The following is a 20,777-nucleotide window of genomic DNA, read 5'->3' on the forward strand; positions in this document are numbered from 1 at the left end:
ATCTAAACTACTTTTAAACTTACTAGCTCACCTACTGATCTTAGTCCAGCTTCAGTATAGGTCTGAGTTCAGCCTACCTGACAAGCTGTGTAAGTACTCAGGAAGAGTAATTATTATTTGCCCTGGAGCACTTCTATCCTTCCAAGTCCACTTGGATTTTTAACTGTTGTTACTACACTACTGCCTAGTTGTACACAGACATCAGAAAAGGTTAATCCAATGTCTTCTTTGGGACTTTGGGAAGTCAGAGGGTCGTCATGGAGTAGGAAATGGGGGGAGTTAAGAGATTATTTTCATTGTTACTTCTTCTAGTATCAGTCTCTGCTCTGATCAGCCTTGTAAGTGCTTTCTTCAGCCTAATTTCTGAGTATAAATGAATTCACAGCTTATATCCAGAACAAAGCAGAAATGTGAGGCATGTCCTCAGCCCCTCCGTGACAGGTGTCCCTGCTATCGCTGGGTCAGCAGCTGCTGCCACCGGAACCGCTGGCCTGTGGGGCGCAGGAAGCGAGGACCTTTCAGCTCCTCTCTGCCAGATGCTCTCACGTGGCAAAAAGCCCTGGGGATGTGCTTGACTGAGGATGACCTCTGTTTGTCGCAGCAGGCGTGGCACGTGGGTGACACCTGAACACATTTGGGAACGGTAGTCATTTGGACCTTTGGAAAAAGGATGGTGGTGGTGATGGTTTTGTTTGCTTCCAGGCTGGTAAAACAGAACTTCCGTGGTCTGCATTTCTCCTCCCAGATCAGGACCAGATTAGGGTCAGGTGCTGACATTGTGGCCTGCCCTCATGAACTGCTTTTACTCTGGACTGACGTCTGTAGGGGTTAAGTCATTATCCATGACCTGGTCAGTCTTTGAGTTTTTCTGTTGACATTCCTGGTTACAAGAAATTAAGAACTAGGTTCCCTCCGAATCCCTCAAAGGCAGCTGGGTCTCCATTCAGATCAGTGTTTAGATGTGGCAGACAGCAGTGGAGATAGAACAGGGAGCAACGGGTTTGACAGGACACTGACAAATCTCTGTTAGGTGGGTGTCTGGAGTGACTTTGGCTGAACCACTTGGCGATTGGCAACCCATTTCCTGCCCTTTCATCCTCTGCCTTTCTGATCTCTGCGCGTCAGCGTCGCTGGTGGGGATTTTATCTATTTCTGTTTTCTTGTCTCGGGTGGCTTTTGTCTCTGCGCTTCCACTTCCTGAGCATGCAGCTGGCCGGACTCTTCATCAACAAGGTCACGTTTTGGTGCACGTTGTTTTTAGGGGGGTGAGGGAAGAGTGGTTGCTCTGGGGGGAGATATGGATTTTCCAAGCCAGGAAGGAAAGATGAAGATGGAAAGAGAGCCTTTGCAGACCAGGTTTATTTGGACAAAGGAAGATGGAGGCTAGGGTTGGAGGCAGGGTTTGGAACTCCACTCCCAGCTTGAGCGTGGAACTGTGCTACCGCCTTAGTTAAGACATTGTCCGTGTATGTCTCAAGTTTTCCCTGGTGTCTCTTTGTCAGTGTCACAGCAGGAAGTCCTGTCAATTAGTTTAATGACTGCAAATGCTCATCACCCTTTCAAATGCTGAGTTCAAGCAGACTCTGTAGCAGCAGATGGGTACTAAACCCAGTGCACTATGCCAGTTACTTTAACACAGGGGGATCGGCCCTTTGCTCACCTGCTCCAGAAATTCAGCTTGCTTAGAAGAGACACATTTGCGAAGGTTTTTGGCCCTGAGAAAGTTTGAAGACCTAAGTGGGTTTATGTGAGCTACTTATATATTGTATATCCTGCTCTGCTTCAAGTGTGCTGATCACCCTTTTCTTCCAAAGCAAGAAGAATTTCAGGAAAGCAAGCTTCCCATGCTCGATTTTTAACATGAGCAGAGAGAAATGAAGCAACACAGGCTACAGCTTTAGGGGGTCTCGATCACAATGGATCTCTTGCTGCCATTGACCACCACTACCTTCGTTTCCTTATTTTAAGAAATGAAGTCACCAGCCCCAGTCACACTTGACTCAGTGTGTCTGGGGGGGATGCAGTTCCTGTGCCGCCCTCCCTCTTCCCCTCGCACGCATGCTTGTGTCACAGCGACCGTTATTGGCTCAAGACCTGTCTCCAAGGCATGGAGCTGGGGATCACGTAATCGCTCTGGGTACGAACGTGCTGTTGACTGTTTCCTGGGAGGAAAGGAAAGGCAGGAAGGAAAAAACAACAACTGGTCAAAAGTTCCACTCATGCAAAAAAGGAAAAAAAAAAGGAAATGAAAGGAAAACATGAATCAGAAGAGCTGGTTTCATTCAGGAATAGAGGGTTCTACAGAGCAATGAGGCACCACCTCTGTGGCAGGAGTTAGTGCTTGGTGTGTGTGTTTGTTGGGGGACGGTTTGGCAAACGCAAAGCGAGAACGTGGCGATGTTCCTGGTTTGCTTTGCTGAACCACATCAGAGAAGCCCTTGAGCCTGGCACGGAGGCCTGAAGGCCAGCGCGTACGGCTCGTACCGAGCTGGTGCGCCTGGGCCTTGCTCCCAAAATGATACACAACGCACCGAAGCTGCGCGTAATTAATGAGTTACAGAGTTAAAATGATAGAGTGCGGCACGTGACCCCCCAGCCACGCCCCCGCGCTGCGAAGGGGCGGGGTCTAGTGGGAGGCGGGGCCAGGCGTGACGCCACTGGCTCTCGGCCAATGGGAGCGCGGCGCGGCGCGCTGGGCAGGGCCACCATTGGCGGGCGGTGATGTCAGGGCGGCGCGGGGCAGCGCGGGGCAGCCCGCAGCGGGTCCGGCGCGGCGGGGCAGAGCGGAGCGGGCAGCGGGTGCGCAGCGTGGGGTGCCCGGGGGCGGGCGGTGGCACCGGGGGGGGCCGGGGCCGCGGCAGCCCCGTGCCGCAGCGAGGGGGCGGTCGGTCCGGCGGCCGGGGAAGCTCCGCTCCGCTCGGGGCAGCCCCGCTCCGCTCGGGGCAGCGCTTCCCCGCGGCCGCTGTCCCCGCCGGCGGGGCTGGGCCGCGGCCGGGTGCGCTCGGGAGGTGGTGGCTTGCGGGGCTACGGGAGCGCGGGCCGCCCGCTCCCCCCGCGCTCGCCCGGCAGCGCTTCCGCCGCGCACGGGGCTCTGCGGGCGCTGCGGCAGCCCCAGCGCTGCGGCACCGGGGAGCGGGCAGGGCCCGGGCCTCGCTCCGTCCGCAGGCCTCCCCCGGCTCGGCGCCGGCCTCACGGGAGGCAGCGCCGGCTCCCGCGGTTGTGCCCGGTGGCTCCGTGAGGGGCTTTGGCCTCCGGGCAGGGTGCCCCCGGCCGGCGGCTTGGGGGTCCCTCCTGGGTGCTCGCTTCTGGGGCACGGGCAGCTGCTGTTCCCCGCAGATCCCCTGGCACAGCCCCCCTGAACGGCGTGAGGGGCTGGGAGAGAAGCTGCAGGGTCCAGGGGATGGTCCAGCTAATGGTACAGCCCTCAGCATACATTGGAGGAAAACACTGAATGAATGAGCTGTTATGCCGACTGCCACGAGACCCAACAGAATGTCTGTTTTCCTTCCTTATATTTCAGGTGAAAGACGAGTTTTTGGCGAGTGATGTTAAATCTAAGGCTGTCCAAATGCCAGCTCCCACCCTCCAGCCTGCTCAGCTCAGTAAGTAACCTTAACTGGGAACTTGCTGTTGCTTTAAATAAGAAGCCTTGTTGCCTCGTGCTGTAAGGTCAGAAATTCTTCTGGAAGAGGAGCACGACGGTGACACTTGGAGCTTGCTGGTGTTGCTGGCTGTTTTGGCAGAGAGCACAAAACGGGCTGAAACAGAGCAAAAGCCCGCAGGAGCCTTCAGACTCAAATTCTGCCGAGGGACAGTGCCACTGGAGAAGGTGACAAAGCCCTGGTAGTCAGAAGAGCTTTTCTGGATTGTGTCATCTCGAAAAGCCGGTGCCTCTTGTATCTACTCTCTGCTTCCTCATCCCTCCAAGCTTCTGTGTTATTCAGTGGTCTTTACTTCATCCATTTTTCTCTCTGCCTTGTGTGCCCCATCACAGCAGTCGTGCTGCTGGAAGAAGACCTGGAGAAAGATGCGCTGAAGTGTCATACATCAAAGAAGACAAACTTGGATCCTGTCCTGGTGACTGCTGTACCGCACAGCGCTGGGGAGGAGGACTAGAGGGAGTTTGCAGTAGTTCCTGGTTCCTGCAGTGTTCCCTGCTGGCTCAGTGGTTGGTGTCACCCGTTCCTGGACTTTGCTTGATGGGGATCTCTGCTGCAGGAGCAGTCTCTGCACTCACAGGCGGACGAGCAGGGATAGGAGAGGTTGCCTCTAGATGCCGGGAAGGCCATTTGTATAAGCTCCTGGTAGAAGATCTCTTCTGGAATAGCTGCTGGCTGTAGGCCCCCCAAGCAAGGGTCCAGATAGCCTCTCTGCAGCATGTCTTCCAAGCCAGAGAAGAAGGAGACCCACCAGGCCAATGGGGCTGTGCTGCCCATTGTGCCCGTAGACTGTCTCACCAGTCCAGACCGGGGGCAGGTGGTGGAGCCCTCAAATTTCCTGGGACATGATGGTAACAGGGTGGAAGTGGTGGTGTTGGAGTCCCGTGCCAATGCTAAAGGAGTGCGAGAAGAAGATGCCCTGCTGGAAAATGGCAGCCAGAGCAATGAAAGTGATGACACTGGCACAGACCGAGGTCCTGAGCCAGCCTCACCCCTCAAGGAGACCTCCTTTTCCATCGGGCTGCAAGTGCTGTTTCCATTCCTCCTGGCAGGCTTTGGGACAGTTGCTGCTGGAATGGTGCTGGACATTGTGCAGGTAGGACTGATACTTCCCTGGCATGGCACTGGGCTCTGAATCCTGTCTCGGTAGACCATGGCTTGATCCCAAGCCAGGAGGGACTCGGATGCCGAGGCTCGTTCAGCAGATAGCAAGTGTGAAGGGAGGAGACATGTTCCCTGGCGTGCCAGTTGGGGTAGGGGGAGACAAGGGGAGACCTTGGTGATGTCTGGAGTGAGGGAAGGAGAGGCTGCAGGCACCTCTGCTCCGCAGCTGCCCTGCACCAGCTCAGAGGAGGAGATTGCAGCTGGCACACGTACAGCCAAAGGACCTGCCTGGGAACTGAGACCTCTCTGTGCATTATGGTGTGAAATAAAGTGCTCCCCTGATGGTGGCTGGAGGCATCCCAGCTCCACTCCCTAGTTCCGCGGGTCCTGTGTCCCTTTTCCGTTTTGGATGTTTGCTGCGTTGTTCCAGCACGCTGGGCTCGTGCCAGCCAGGTTAATGTTTTGCCTGTCGCAGCGTGTGCAGGACACTGCGTGGTGGCTCGCTCCAAAGGCTGGCTGAGTGGCCCTTATGCCGCCTTGTCATGCTCTTGAAGTGGCCAGGGGCGACTGGGCTCACAGGGTGGTTCCTCCTGAGCGATGTGTGGAGGTGATCCTTGGGAAAGGCCAGCCAGAGCGCTGGCTGTTACCTCTGGGTGAAAACTGATGTGTTACCAGACATGATATCTCAGACATGACATCTCCTTAGGTCTCTTGTGCCAGGTGACACTGTAGAGCCCAACAGCCGTGCGGCTTGCTTAGGTTTTATGTGGGAAATGTGACTTCATGGACCGTGGCTCCTGCGCCGGTCCCTCGTGCAGGTTTTCCAGGCGTGTGTGTCTCCAGCAGCAGATCAGCTGCGTAACCTCTTCTTTGCTCTGAAACACACGCCGCGCAGAGCTGTCTTGATGCCTGGCACGAAACTCGATCATCCGTGCAGTGTAGGTTTGTGAAGCTCTTTGGAAGGGGGAGGCAGCCATTTTGGAGCAGTGGTCAACCAAAAACGCTCTGCTTCAGGCTCCTGTGTTTGCTGGGGGTAAACAAGCCCTCGCAGAGCTGGCGTAGGAAGGCTCGAGTGTCAGTCACTCGTCTGGGTTACTGGCAGTTACAGTCCTCGCCGCCCGACCTGTGCCAGGAGAGCAAGTCAGGCTTTTTGTTGTATTTGTGGGTGGTGAAGCAGACACTGCTCTCGCTTTCTTGCCCCTCGTGGCTATTTCCCTGCATGCCTTTGCACGCTGGTCATCCTTACGGTTTCTCTGGATGCAGCCTGTTGGGAGAGCTGTGAAGTGACTCAAACAGGAAAGGCCGGCTGGGCTAAATTAATCTGGGAGAGATTTACCGGAATAATTTTCTTAAAAAGACAGACATTTCAAGCATGTTTCCCTCTGCGAGGTCCCTGTAAACTCGTGCGTGGCTCTTGCAATTGCCCAGAGCCGGTGATTTGAACCCAACCTAAAGTCCTTCCTGGAGAAGGAGCAGCCCTCCCGGCCGGGGAGGAGCAGGGCAGGGCTGGGATACTGCGGCACACTGCTGTGTTCTGCCTTTTTTTTTTTTTGTGGCCATTAGAAATAAAGCTTCATAATTCCTCTGTCCCCCAGCAGCTCAGCATGTGGCTGTGCAGCTTGTCCTGCCAACTCCTCTAACTCCCTTTAGCCTTGGGATTAAATGAGGCATCTAAATGCCATAGGGTGGGAAGGGGGATGGGAAGCGTGCGGGCTCGGCTCGCTTGCCTGCAGTCTGGGGAGCTGATCTTGGTAACTGGCTTCCAGAGACTCAGAGCCTTGGATGAAAGGGGGGCAGCATGTGGAGTGGGTAGCTGGGGCACTGGGGCGGACTGGTGCCCCATTGCTTTGGATGCAGCCGTGGTTTGTGATGGATGGAGGGCTCCATACACTCTGTTTCCTCTGTTTTGGATAAACGGACTAATTAGCCGGCTGTAATTGGTCTCCCCACTGTGAAAACAAGCAGCCCTGGCCTTTGGCCATGCTGTCCCATTAATATGTCCCTATGAATTTGCCTCTCAGGAGAAAAATTGGCCTCTGCTCCCTTTGGGACTGGAGAGACCTGTGGGCCAGGTGACATGTGAGCACACCAGGTGCTTTTCTGTGTGCAGTACAGGACTTGGCACAGTCCCCTCTCCCAGCAGAGCCCCGATTGTTGTTTCCCAGGCTTGTCTGCTCCCTGGAGATTCCTTGGATGGGATGGACAGTATTCCGTAGGGAGGAGGGAGTCTGCTCCTTTCCCCTTTTGACCACCTCTGGTGTTAGATCCCTCTGGGGCGGGTCTTGGCCGGGGCCAGCGGCCAGTGCCAGCCCCGGAGCCGTAGCTCTCGTGTTCCGTGGCCCTTTGGAGGGAGAGCGCTGGGAGGAGCACCAAGGCACTCAGAGCTCCAACCCGCAGCGCATCCCTCCCCTCTGAGCTGGCGTGAATCACCATCCTGCTGTCATCGGAGCGAAACCACGCTGTTACTCATGACTCTCGTAAGCCTCAACTTCGCACGCGGTGACTAAAAATGACAGAGAGTGAGAAGCAGCTGTTACCCTGGAAATACCTGCAGGTGCAGAGCTCTGAAAGGCAGCGAGCCTGCAGGGAACTGCAAACCACCCCCCGGGCTTTGGTGTTCCTTCCAGAACCTCTGGCAGGCCAGGGACCAATCTCGCCCCTCCAGTGCTGCACGGGACAGACCGAGGTCTGGTGGCTCTGGTACGTGGGTGGATTTGTGTTCAAAGCGACCACAGGCTTAGTAGAAAATAAGTTAAACCTAGATTTGCTTGTAGTCTCTGTGCTCCCCCTCCGCAGAGGCGCTGGAGGTGAGGTGCCTCTCCCTGTAATTCTCTCCGCAGCTCTGCCGAAAGCCGGCCGGGAGCCCCCTCGCTCCCCGGGGCAGCGGGTTCTCCTTGGCATGGAGCAGACTGGATGGTCCTGGAGGATCTCGTGTGCTGTGCCAGCCTCCCTCCTCGCCCCTGGAAACAGCTTATTCCTGTGCTTCTCAGAGGGGCTGTTTAAAGGGGGGAACGGGAGTTTAACAGCTCGATGTCTTGAACTTAAATTCTTATTTCCTCTTCTCTTTCCTTTTTTTGTCTTCCCCGAACAGCCTGGCTCTGGTTCTCCCCTTGGAGCCACATCGTGGGCACACGGCTCTGCAGGGAGCTTTCTTCTCCGCAGGAGCCAGGGAGGCCTTCGGGACGTACTAAATGCCCGTAGACCAGTGTTGTATAACATCTTATATTAAAGTTGGCAGGAGCCCATGGGTCCTGCTCTTTGCAGTGAGCAAGCTGCTGATGTCTGCAGAAATCTCCCTGTTTTCCTTCCCCAAAGATGGCTTTTATTCCTTTCTCCAGGAACACCCCTGTCTTGCCCAGGGAGCTGCTTTAGCAGGCTCCAGTTACAGCAGCTTCTGGCACCGGCTTCCAGTGCAGCCTCCTTTAAAGGTTAATGTACAAAGCCAGGGCTGGGACAAGGTGAGGGCGGGCTGCAGACTTGTGCTTGTTATTGCCTGATCCTGCCTCTGTGATCTCTGGAGGCAGAAAGAGCCAGGAAACGTTTGCAGGGCACTTCCAGCCTGCGGTCTGACTGGTGACGCTGTTCCTTTCGTGAAGTGACTCTGGTGACACCCAGCTCGTCCTGCTGGGAAGTGGGAGCGTGTTGTTTGCTGATGGACTTCTAGATACTGCCAAGGGAAGTCGTAGCAAGGGATTCACTGGTACAACACGCAGCACAATAATCATAATGCCTGCCTAAAAATAGACTGTGGATAGCCGAGCTCGCCTGGTCCTAGATGTGACCTTAAAGGAAGCACAGCCTGATGTGCCGCTGTGTCCAGTGAAGTATTTCAGACTGATTCTCCCTCCTGCCCCGCTCAGCAGCGAGCACTGAACAGTGTCCCCCTGCTCGGGGAGTCGTGCAGGGCCGTACCCTTTCAGGGTGCCTCGGGCTGCGGTGGAAGGGTCTCCCAAGTGAGGAGCTCAGGTTAGCTGTGGGGGGGGTGGTTGGAACGGGGGCTGCAGGGACCACGGTGGTTTCGTTAGGCACTGCCCATCGCTGCGGCTGGGAGAGGACTGTTCATTGCAGGAGGAGAGTCTGGAGAGCGGGTATCCCCCAGAGCCTTGTCCTCGAGCACAGAGGGCTGTGCCTGGAATAGCTGAGCAGCCTTTGTCCGTGCACCTGCGAGCTGCAGAGCGTGGTTAGCTTGTCTTACCAAGCTGTCAGAAACGTTAAGGGGATTTTTATTGACTGGAAAACAGTTTTTCCCTTTGAGGAAAAATGGTCCCAGTTCATCCATCTCAAGCACTTACCTGCCTCCTGCGATCACAGTTTTCTCTCAAATGGTTTTTTGAGTGCAGCTTGAATGTGGTGTTGCAAAGGACCTGGCAGGACACTGGGATTTGTTGGCTCAGCGGTGAAGGCAGCAGCACGAAGGATGGAAAAACACACAAAAATACCTGAAGTCCTTCCCCACAGGAAGGTGTTAGTCATGCAGGTAGTGACTTGTATTTGCTGTAAGGAGCTGGCCGATAGCGTTCCTTGTGCTGTTGGCTCGTTAACCTGATGGGCTGGCGCTGCCAAGGGGAGCGCTGCGAGGGCAGGAGCCCCGTGCAGGGACCGTTGGCAGGGAGAAAGCTGCGAGGGCCGTGGCTGGTACCGTGTTCAGCACAGCAGCCAGCTGCTGAGAGCGCGGTTCAGCTGTGCTCGGTGTCCTTTGAGGAGTGTGGCGGTCAGGCAGGGTGGGGAGTGGGAGCTATTTTGGACGTAGGGCCTTCTTGCAAAACATTCATGAAAATGAAGAATCAGGCAATGAGGTTTGTGTAGCTTGCAGGGTTTTTTTAAATGCGGTTGTGAGGTTTTTTTGGGGGTGGTTTTGTGTTTCCAAGGAAGCCAGCTGCTCTCCTTTAAGACTGCTTACCCTGCAATTACTCTTCGTTTTTTCCTAAATAACCACGGCTGCCTCTTCTGCCTCGTGCCCAAGGGAGCTGACTTGACTGTAGAGCCAGAGTGGTTAGTAAATACTTGAGTAATGGAGGTGCCAGGTGAGGACATATATCTCGTTGGTGAGGAGGAGGGAACGGAGACCGCGGTGGGCTGCTTTTGGAGCTGGCAGGATCAGGGAGCAGCAGTGCCTTGCTCTAAAACGTATCTGTAAGGTACACATGTAGGGAATGGCCTCAGCAGAGACTGACCAAACTTCAGTGCTCGATTCTGCCAAAAACTGCAAGTATTGGGCAAAGTCTCTTCATCTTTCCCTCTTTTGGCCTCTGTATGCGTAAACATTTTGCCAGTGGTTAATCTTTGGGGGATTTTTAACTGAAAGTTGCAGGCTGAGATCCGGTTTTTAAGCGCAGCAGGAACATGTGGTCACTACTACACGGAGGTCAAAAACAGTCAAATCGCTGCAAAATTCCAAGGGTGGCACCAGGAGGGGAACGGGGTTGTCTGCTCAGGGCCACGCGCAGGCAGTGCCGGGGTGCGAAGGCGGATGAGTAAGTGACACTCAGTCCAAAGCAAAGGTTTCTAACAGCCGTGATTATTTTTAATGGTCTTTTTTTGTTTTAATTTTGCAGCATTGGGACGTCTTCAAATACGTGACTGAGGTGTTTATCTTAGTACCTGCATTGCTGGGCCTGAAGGGGAACCTGGAGATGACTCTGGCATCTCGCCTGTCAACAGCTGTGAGTATCCAGGGAGTCAAGAGAAGGAGCGGGATACCTGGGGGGGGAAGGGGGGGGAAGGCACTTGCGTGCATGGTGGCTGGGCGGACAAAAATCTCTCAGTCAGTGACCACAGAAACCAGAGCCTGGAGTTCAGCGTGCTGAAAAGGTGTCTTCGTCCCACTGGACTAATCAGATTTGAAGGCTTAATTGTCCTTAAGCTTTGCTGACAGTTCACTTGCTCGTCATGGAGGCACAGTGCGTGAGCTGGCGTCGGCAGTGTAATGCCTGGAGTGCTTGGAGCCAGTTTTCTTCGTGAGGAAGCTGGGGGCAGGCACGTCATCAGAGCAGGCTAAACCCAGCCAGGTGCAGAAGGGCTGGGAGATGAGAGAACCTGGAGAGAACTGTACAGCAAAGGCTAAAGCGGAGGGGACCCTGCAGTGGGAGCTAGCAGGTGGATTGAGAAGTGATGGAGAGGCATGGCTGGGCATTTCTCGTGCTTGAATTCGGTCCGATTCCTCTGAAACAGTGAGCTCCCTGTGAGAGATGGGGGCAGGCTCTGTTAACTCCTCAGAATATTGCGTTAGTCCAGCTGTAAATGAATTGCTTTGTGTTTAAACATTTCTACAACACAGCAGTCTGTCTCTGTAGCTGAGCAGCGCTGGAGAGAGACTGACTTCTCTCCTGACAGGGTCAATAATACTCCTTCCTTCTGCAAAGCATCTTCTGTTTGAGCATGACAGCAAGTGACTGGCCCAAGCTGGGCTGTGGCTGCTTCGCCTCGGGGCTGGTCCCCTCTCTGGGGAGGCTGGGAGGCTTTGCACTGCCCCTGGCCCAGCTGTGCCCTGGTGCCAGGGCTCGTGGGGGCAGAGGCCGAGCGCTGCAGCTCGTGTCGCAGGCTGAGCTTTGTTTGCCCCTTCGTTCTGGGAAACAAACCCCTTTGTTTTATTCACTCCCTATTGTTTGGATCATGACAGGATCCTTGCTGTCCTGGACACAGGCTGTTCTCCCTCCTGCATGTTCTGAGCATGGGCTTATTGGGGTGAGCGCTTGGCTCTCCTGGGACACAGGCAGGACTTCTGCGGCCTCCGTTTTCTCCGTCCTCTTCCCTTATGGGGCTGGCATGGAGCAACGCTGGGGCTTGGCAGAGAAACGAGACTGTGCAGAAAGCCCCAGGAATGCAAAACTTCCCCCTCTCTGCTCTGGTGGCTGCAGCAGGGTCACGAGGAAACTGGCACAGAGAGCACCCGAGCGGCTGCTGCCCTTGCCACCGCCTTGGTCTCCTGGTGCCTCCTGCCCTGGGCTGACAGCTGTGGGGTGGTGTTAGCCTCACGGGCCCAGACCCAGCCTTTGTCCTCTGCTTTCCTTTGCCCTGGCAGGAAGGAAGGCTGTGCTGCCTCTACATGAACCCCTTAGCCTTGCACTCTGCCTCCTTGTATCTCTGCGTGGTGGGATAGGAGAATCGCTCGGGCTTTCCTTTTTTCCCTTGCCCTGTTCTCCCCTCAGCTTGGGGGACCCACGTGCAGGCGTGCGGAGGGAGCTCCCTTCCGAGCAGGGCTTCACGGAGCGGGTCTCGTGCTCTCTCCGCAGGAAAGCAGCCTGGAGTGGTTTCTCAGGCTCTGGGTTTCTAATTAGTGCTGCATTAAGGCACCTCAGAAATCCCTTCCAGAATTAAGAAGCAAAACTCTCCCATTAGTTAAAAGATTAAAATCCTGTTGCCAGTGAGTACAGCTAGGTCACATTAATCCCAACCTAATTGCCATGTGGCTGGAATTTGAAGGTCAAGCTTCATATGGAGCTCAAATTCCTGTGCTGGATGCGCTCATACATCTAATTATTTCCATTAATATTAGTATACTTTTTTCATTGATACTGTTTTATTAAAGCTGTTTTAATTTTCCAACCCATAAGCCTCTCTCCCTTTTCTCTTTTCATTCCCCCTTCTGGGTAAGGAAAAGGTTAATAGAGGGCATCTGTCATGCATTTAATAGCCAGCCCAGCTTTAAACCTTGACACAAACTTGTTTCCTCTCCGTGTTCGTCAGCTTCTGATGGTACAAGATTGCCTATAAGCTTGTACCCTCTGCCTGTCCTTTCTTTCCTAGAAGGAGTAGGGAAAGGCAGAACCCTCCTGCTCTGCTGTAACCAGCAACCTGCAGTGGTTCTGCTGGGTTATTTTGGATCGTACGTCAGGGAATTAAAGCAACTTTCCGTCTCTTCTGGTTAGTCTGATTAGCATCTCCTGCGGCTGTAGCGGTGCCAGATGACCCGTGTGCCATGGCTGCTTCCCGCTCCTCAGTAGGTCTCCACGTGGCATTAGCCTTGTTTACTCAGCTTTAACTGAAACAGGAGTTCTTTCTGCCAGCTTCCTCTGCCCACGTGACCCTACCCTGGCCTTGGACTGTATCGGAGCTGGGGCACACGGAGAGCTGACCTGAGAGTCCGTGCACCCCTGTTTCCCCCTGGCTGGCTGACCTGAGGGGCAGCGTGACCCAGCTGGGCCTGAGCCAGGCTTGGCTTGATCACCAGTGGAGTGAATTCAATGAGTAAATAAGCAGCAGTGCGTGACTGCATGGGGACAAAGTATATCTTGTTGCTATTGCAAGGTTTTCATCAGACGTTCTATTGACGTCGATTCCCCTTTACACTCCCTTCAAAACCCCCTCTGTAGTGGGGCTGGCTCCACTCCTGCCCCGTGGGAGAGTGTCAGCCCATTCCTGCAGCTGGGGAGGAGAAGGTGCTGCAGCTGCAAACGGGAGCAGCTTTGGTGTTGTGGAGTACAAAGCCAGAGTAACTGTTGGGAGAGGCGCAGTAGTTACCCAGGGTGTACAGCCCAAGTGACTGTCCCAGAGCAGCATGTCCCAGGCTGGGGTGTTACTGCACACCTTTTCTACTGAATTGTTCTCCCTTAAGAGCTGAGGTTTTGAGGTCATTATTCTCTCCTGCTCCCGGCACAAACTTGCATAGCTGGAAGGCAGGAATTTGTCTGGTAGCAAATGCAAAATGCTGTCAGTCTTTACTGAGGTCTTTAATGCTGTTGCGATGTCCTCTTGCAGGCTAATATTGGCCAAATGGATACACCCAAAGAGCTCTGGAGGATGATAACAGGGAACATGGCTCTGATACAGGTAAGAAAATGAGAAAGGAGAAGGAAGTGGGAATATTGGTAGTTGGTGTGAGCCAACTGTGACAAGCGTCAGGTTTAAATGCCTGGGTTTTGGTAGTGGCAGCTTCTTGTCCCACAGCCAGCTTGCCTTAACAGTTTGAGACTTGATGTTTCCCTGCTAGATCCTAATGCACCTGAAATGGTGGTACCCTGGGTGGTGTTCCCCTCTTCTCTCACCCTGGGATCATTTTGCTCTCCAGTCCTCTTGGTGACTGACTAGTTTTTATTTTCAGGTTCAGGCTACTGTGGTTGGCTTCCTGGCCTCGATCGCAGCAGTGATATTCGGATGGATCCCAGATGGGCACTTCAGCATTGACCATGCTGTCCTGCTTTGTGCCAGCAGTGTGGCTACTGCCTTCATTGCTTCCCTTGTTCTGGGTGAGAGACAGACCCTGCACACCCTCTGTGCAGCTCTTCCGAAAACGATGAGCTCTCCTTGGCCTCATCCTGTTTTCCTCCTCTTTTCGGCTGTAGGCATGATTATGATCGGGGTCATCATTGGATCCAGGAAGATGGGGATCAATCCTGATAACGTCGCCACCCCAATTGCTGCCAGCCTGGGGGATCTCATCACCCTGGCTCTGCTTTCAGGAATCAGCTGGGGCTTGTACAAAGAGCTGGGTGAGGAGCAACAAAAGGCCTTTGTCTCTCCCTGGTCCTTCCATGTGCTGCCGTGTCTCCCTCTCATTTCACCCTCTTCTTTTACCCTTCCTGTTCTCGGGCTGTATAGGATGCCTGGCCTGGAAGCCACCTCAGTTAGTGAGACTTAGTCAGGACTGATAAGGGGAGGAAATGGACCTTCTTACTGCCTTATAGCTGCACACAATCTTGGCAGTGATCTGCATGCTTCCTTCTTACCAGGTAAAGTGGTAAGGGAGAGATCGTCTCCTTCCAAGTGCCAGGGCCTTGATTGTGGCTCAAGCAGTGGGAGAAGGCAGCTTTGGATTTCATCTTTTGTACTGTCAGCACCAGCTGGGGGTCCTCAGGGCAGAGCTGCAGCTGTAGACTCTAGACTTCCTCCTCCCTCGCCTCCACCTTCCTTCCCGGCGGCTGGGGTGCAGGGGATGTGACTCAGCCAGGTTCAGCCAGAGGTGAAGCTGCACTGCGAGGTCTTATCGAGGAGTGGGAAGTGGGATTGAGCAGTTGAAATTGAAGATATCTCACTTGGATCTGTTGATAAAGCCTCGGAGAGTACACCAGGAGAAGGAAATACGGTGTCCTGCAGAGTTGAGGCTTGCTCAGCCTTAGTTTGTCTGCCCTTACTGACTCCAGGGAGTAAGAGTTTCTCCTCCTGGAGTTTCTGACTCCAGGGGTGACAGCGGTCTGTGTGCAAGCTTGAGCTCAGCTGAAGCAGCACCCCACCTCACTGGGATGTGTCCTTGATCTGTTGTCTCTGCTTATTTCCCCCTCAGAGAGCAAAGCCTACGTGAACCCTTTGGTATGCGCCTTCTTCATCGCTCTGCTGCCCATCTGGATCATCATTGCCAAGAAGAACGCAGCGACGCGGGAGGTGCTGTACTCGGGCTGGGAGCCAGTCATTATCGCAATGGCCATTAGCAGGTAGGAGGGCACAGAGCAGTTCCTCTCCCCCAAACACAGACAATGCACCCTTTCCCCCGGCCCTTCCAGCCTCTTGCCCTTGGTAGATTCTGGAACAAGAGGGAACCAAACCTCTTCTGCTTCCACAGTCCGGCCTGTCAGGAGATTATTTTTTGTTTTCAAGACAAAGACGTGGGGTTCTAGGTCCCAAGACACAGGAGCAATTAAGCACCTGACTGCTGGGATCCAGGGCCTTAGCAACGTCCCAGCTGCTGCACAGGGAGACCCTGGCATGGCCACGGAGTAAACACAGATCCCGTTTAGCAGCCCTCCCCACAAGAGCCCTCTCTGCCCTCTGAAGGGCAGGACTGCTTTTGATTGTTGCATTGCAGTAAACTGTAGGTTAGGGGATTTGGTCTGATGTTTGTTGGAAGCAATGAGAAAAGATCCTGCTAAAACTGTCTTCTCTTATCAAATATTGAAGCTTAAAATCACATGCAACAACTGCAGCCATAGGTGCATGTTAATAGGTGTATATATCACCCTTGGGTGCACACACTGCAGCAGAGAGAAGCCTCAGTGCTTTGAGTGAGTATTTCCTAATGAGCTTCCAGCACTGACCTCTTCAATCTTCCCTCTGCAGTGTTGGGGGTTTAATTTTGGACAGAACGGTCTCAGATCCAAACTTTGCTGGCATGGCTGTCTTCACACCGGTTATTAATGGTGAGTTCCTTCCCACTCTGGTGTTGCAGCCCCTGGAGGCTCTTGGCAGACAGTGCAATTGTCCCGTGTGCCTTATTTCAGGCAGATTAAGGAGATTAATTCCCTTTTGATTGTGGGTGAGACATGGTGGTTAGACCCAGGCTTTACTGCAGCGTGGCTCCCTCTGGTGCCAGCCTATCACCAGAGGGTCACTGCCCTGGGAGGCTTTTGCCTAAAAGACACAACTTCCAGGGGCCCAAGAAAATCTGTCTTCATTTCCTGATTCCTCCTGGCTGGTGGAAGATCCCCATCTTCCAAGATAGGTGCCTTGTGGCACCTGGTGACATAAAGATTTGGATTTGCAGCTCAGAATCAGGAAATCTAATTGATTCTGGTATAAAGCTTTGGCCACCTTTCCACCTGATGAACCAGGCAAACTCCTTTGGTTATCACTTTTTGCAATAAACAGAGTTAATTCTCAGCCAGTGCATCTTGTGCTGGTGGGTTTCACAGTTTCATTATGCCTCGTGCACAAAATAATAGTTGTAAACTTCCTGGGTCTCTTTTGGTGGCTGACTCGTCCTTATTTTGTTTCGTGTATTTCTTCTAATCAAAGCTGCAGTAATAGAATCCCGTCGATTTTACTAAGGAGAAGCCACAGGACAGTGTGCTTTGTCTCAGCTCTTTACACCCTGCAAAAGTGGAATTCGGGTCAAAACTAGACTGTCCTACATGATTCCAGCACCTGGCAATTCCAGGTCTGCTGGCTGTTGAAAATAGCTCTTTAAAAGTGTTTGAGACATCATCTTCATGCTCTCTCCTTATCTGCAGGTGTGGGTGGCAACCTGGTGGCAGTGCAGGCTAGCCGCATCTCCACTTACCTGCACATGAGTGGGATGCCTGGAGAGAGCTCCGAAACAGCCCCTCGCAAGTGCCCCAGCCCTTGCAGCACGTTCTTCAGCTCAGGTATCCACGTCGGGTGTTGAAATATATTGAGTCCTGCCAGCAGCAGTCGCTGCGGTGCTGGCTGAACTTGTCTGTGACAGTCACTGGAGCGTTGTCACATGAAATGCTGGCTGAGGTCTGCTCGGAGCAGCTGTCAGCTCAGGGATGTGGCTGCTCTCCTGCCCTGCCCTGCCCTCTAGAGATGGTCAGACCTTTAGCAAAACTGCTGTGCAAGAGAACGTAGCTCTGCTGGGTGAGGAAAACACGGTGCAGAAGTCCCATGCCCCGACTGTCTCATACTGTAAATCCTCCACCCTCTAAATCTTTTCCACATGTGTCCAGGATACTGAAACCTGCCTCAAGGCTGCTCGAGCGTTGCATCTCTGCTGGGTTTATAGAGCTGCAGTTACAGAAAGTTTTCACTTACAAAGGCTTCCTAACAGCTCTGTGGAGTGGCAGAGCACAGCCCAGACTCTGTTTTGGTGCTGCACAGATTATTACTCTCCAAACTTCCTAGAGAGGCTTGATAGCCTGCAGCCTGGGTCCTGGCCTTCTGGGCCAAGGCTGTCCCTGAAGAGCAAGGAGGGGCGAGAGGTCTCCAGTGTGGTGGTGATCTGTTGGGAAATGTCACCAGACAAGGTACAGGCAGAGCTCCGAGGAAATTCAGTGTTTATGGTAAATTCTTGACAGCTCTGTACTGAGCACTGTCGGAGGTGGGACATGAGGCCTTTGGGCAGCTGAGGTATGAGAACAGCTTTTGCTCCGAGGACAGAATTAAACTCTCCTACCAAGTGTGGTGTAGAGAGTCTTTGGGCATCCTGACAGTTGGGTCATCGTTCAGGGCGCTGCCTTCCAGCCTAAACCTGCAGTGCAGGGACGAGGGTCCAGTGTGCTGGTCCCTGCTTCTGATTTGGCCATGCTTGTGCTGCCTTGTCCGCTGGAGCCCAGGGAGGCTGCAGAGCTCCTCTGTGTTCAAGCCTATCTTAAGCCTGAATTCCATCTTTATTTCCTCACAGATGTGAATTCCCGCTCTGCTCGTGTGCTCTTTCTGCTGGTGGTGCCTGGACACTTGGTGTTCCTGTACACCATCAGCTCCATGCAAGGTGGACACACTACGCTCACCCTGATTTTCATAGTCTTCTACATGACAGCTGCGCTTCTCCAGGTAAGCTGGAGCCCTCCCGAGGGCTGTAACCCCTCCGGCTGGAATGAGGGGACGCTGCCACGTCATCTGCACGGGGACCTGTTCAGTCAGTCAAGTCGTAGGTACACTGCTGAAGGCACAGCGATATTCCCTATCCCCAGGTAAAAGATTTATGTGCTGGGGAGGAGTGTGCCAAATACACTGTATTTGTCAAATGAGCTGGTATCAAACGGATTAAATCCTTCTTTGTTGAAACCTGTACACACAATTTTTCCTTCCTGCCATTCTTGGCAAGTTTTGAATTTGTCTTTTGTCTCTTTTAAGTCCTTCTGATAGCAGAAGTGTTTACCTCGTGTGCGTTGGTCACAGAGGTCAGGACTTGTGGCTGATGTGGCTCTTTTCTTCCTGCCTCCCAGGTTCTCATTCTTCTGTACATTGCTGACTGGATGGTGCACTGGATGTGGGGCAGGGACCTCGATCCTGACAACTTCTCCATCCCATACTTGACAGCCCTGGGGGACCTGATTGGAACAGGTCTCCTCGCTCTCAGCTTTCATGTCCTCTGGCTCATTGGTGACCGGGACTCCGATGTGGGAGACTAGCTCTCCTCCTCCTTTCATTTTGTTGTTTGTTTCCCTTCCTTCACCCTTGCTCTCCTTTGCCTCCTCCCCCCCACCCTGTCTCTCTTGAGACTTCATCTTTGATACTGGATTCTCATTATTTTCAATGGGAATTTTATGTGGTTTATATTTCAAGCCAAGTTTGTACAGAAAATAGATCTAGTTTTAGGAAGGACAAAAAATGTGTAACGAGACAATCACCAAGTGCAATTTCATAGTAATTATGTCTGAACTAAGGTTACAGTGAAGATACTGATCAGTCAGATCACGCAGGGAGCCCACCCTGTCCCACTCACTAGAGGTGAAGGGCTGCTTTTTTCGCTTCATAAGCGTTTTAAATACTGGAGGTGAGGTTCAGATTTATTTTACTGAACAGGCACCTTCTAGCAAAGTGCAACCTCATGGATCAGGGCATGGGGTATCTCCTGTCTTCTCTGCCTCTGTCGCCCTCCTCCCTCGTGTTCGCTCTCCGGATCCCCTCCTAGCACCCAAAGCACGCGAGCCTCTGGTAGAGGGATTAGCGAAGATGACGAGGAAGGGTCTGGAACACCCATTCCTGTGTGCCCACAAGGAAAGTGAGTGTTTGAGGACTGCAGAGCTGTGAGCAGGCTGGTCTCTGCTGACAGATTTAGGCTCCCTTTTGCCAACCATCCAGCAGCATCTCAAACTGCAGGCTCCTTGTTCTGCCTCTCGCTGTGAGCTGAGTTCAGCTGCTGCTGCGTGCAAAGGGATACGCTCTGTGCTGTGTCTGAGGAGGTCGTGGGCTCTCCCCATCCGCCCTCCTCCCGTCTGCTGGAGCCCTGGGCGCTGGGTGCAGGCCTCTCCTTCATCCTGGGGTGGGCACAGCGCTGTTTTCATGGCAGCCTGCTCAGTTCAGTTGACTTTTCTGGAGGGGTGGATGGAAAAACAGATCCTATTTTGTGTGTTAAGACTTTCCTTCAGTTGCTGAGTGCTGCTCATGGGCCCTTTGCAGCTGGGAAGAAGCCAACCAGACCCTCAGAAGAGCAGGGGATAGATTTTGGAGATGACTTTCCCCTTTCTACCTTGCTAGTGTACCGTCAGGCTTGCTTTCCCCTTCCCCATCCTTGCAACGTGTCCTTTGTGGCAGGAGCTCTGAACCTTGTCCTCTCCACCCTAGTGATGTGACTTCTCACAGATCTTGTTTGGCCAAAGCTCTGTTCAGAAAAAAACCCCACAGCAAACCAGCCCTCACACCCTGCTGTACCGATGCCTCAGCCCAGGGACTTCTGGAGTATTCTCTGCTGCTCACCTCATTTCTCTGCCTGATGTTGAGAAATAGATATGAGACTTCCTTCCATTAACACTTAAGCTTTTTTTTATATATATATATATATGTATATGAGAAACTCTCCTGGTCTTTTAGGTGTCACATCACTATTTAGTTCCCTAAGAAAAGATCCTCCAGGGGAAGAATCTCCCATTCGTGGTCTCCTGTAAAATGAAGAGACCCGGAGGTGACCGGGAGCTGTCACGCTGCTGGGCTGGTGGTGTCTGTACGTTTATATGAGGTCTGTAAGGTCTAAGGTGTGTGCGGGGAACAGGTCAGGGAAGAGTCTAATTTAAAACTGAAGAATAGTGATGGTCAAAAACTTTTCCCACCAGTTGCACTCAAATGCATGCCTACTCTACAGCTGACTGCAAATGAAAAAAAACTGGTTTACTCTTTTTATTAAAGGAAAAAGACTGTCTTAATTATTTATAGCTCCTATAACTGAATTGACAGATGTCAACTTAACTGATAAATTATATTTGGTTAAATAAAGATGACATTTATTTATGTGGACTGTGGTGTCTCTCCTTCATACGCCTCTCTGCTTGGTTAAAGGTCTCTCGCATTTTGCAGCTTATTTTAGCTTACACTGAAACCCTTTCGAGATACCAGGGAATGAGAATTAAGAAAATAAATTGCTGTGCACGAAGCAAACTGTGATGAGTATCGATGACAGATCACCAGGCTGCCTTCGGCCAGGCCCTTGGTTGGATCCCTGGGGGCTCCCAGCAGGACCCTGGCGGGTTTGTTCTCGGCCCTCGCTGTGTGCAGAAGCCGTGCCCTGGCTCTGCGAGCGCCTGTTGATTAAGGTATGTGGGACAAGGGGGTTCTGCCCATTTTTGGGGGTACACGAGGCCCCTGAATTTGCAGGAATTAGTGGTCCTTGGACTCCCGTCCTCCCCAGCTGTGGGGTTTGCTATTGTGGACGGTTTTACTGTAGGTCTGTTCCTCCTGGCTGCTCGCCCA

General features: G+C 53.1%; 1 protein-coding gene across 1 annotated transcript; it reads left to right on the forward strand.

Annotated features, from left to right (window-relative positions):
* Positions 1-2,718: 2,718 nt before the first annotated feature.
* SLC41A1 (solute carrier family 41 member 1) lies at positions 2,719-20,318 on the forward strand. Its single transcript, XM_068419360.1, has 11 exons — positions 2,719-2,799; positions 3,521-4,755; positions 10,319-10,426; positions 13,461-13,532; positions 13,804-13,948; positions 14,045-14,191; positions 14,983-15,130; positions 15,753-15,832; positions 16,643-16,777; positions 17,773-17,921; positions 18,317-20,318. The coding sequence occupies exons 2-11, from the start codon at positions 4,378-4,380 to the stop codon at positions 18,500-18,502; spliced, it is 1,548 nt and encodes a 515-aa protein (XP_068275461.1). The 5' UTR covers positions 2,719-2,799; positions 3,521-4,377; the 3' UTR covers positions 18,503-20,318.
* The last annotated feature ends 459 nt before the right edge of the window (positions 20,319-20,777 follow it).

Source organism: Nyctibius grandis, chromosome 27 (assembly GCF_013368605.1).
Source record: "Nyctibius grandis isolate bNycGra1 chromosome 27, bNycGra1.pri, whole genome shotgun sequence".
Classification (NCBI taxonomy): domain Eukaryota; kingdom Metazoa; phylum Chordata; class Aves; order Nyctibiiformes; family Nyctibiidae; genus Nyctibius; species Nyctibius grandis.

Bases quoted from the DNA above. Each gene is read 5' to 3' on its own strand.
- SLC41A1 (XM_068419360.1), top strand. From the start codon at position 4,378: ATGTCTTCCAAGCCAGAGAAGAAGGAGACCCACCAGGCCAATGGGGCT. The intron at 13,949-14,044 runs GTGAGAGACAGA...TTTCGGCTGTAG, and splicing joins CATTGCTTCCCTTGTTCTGG to GCATGATTATGATCGGGGTC. The intron at 15,131-15,752 runs GTAGGAGGGCAC...TTCCCTCTGCAG, and splicing joins ATCGCAATGGCCATTAGCAG to TGTTGGGGGTTTAATTTTGG.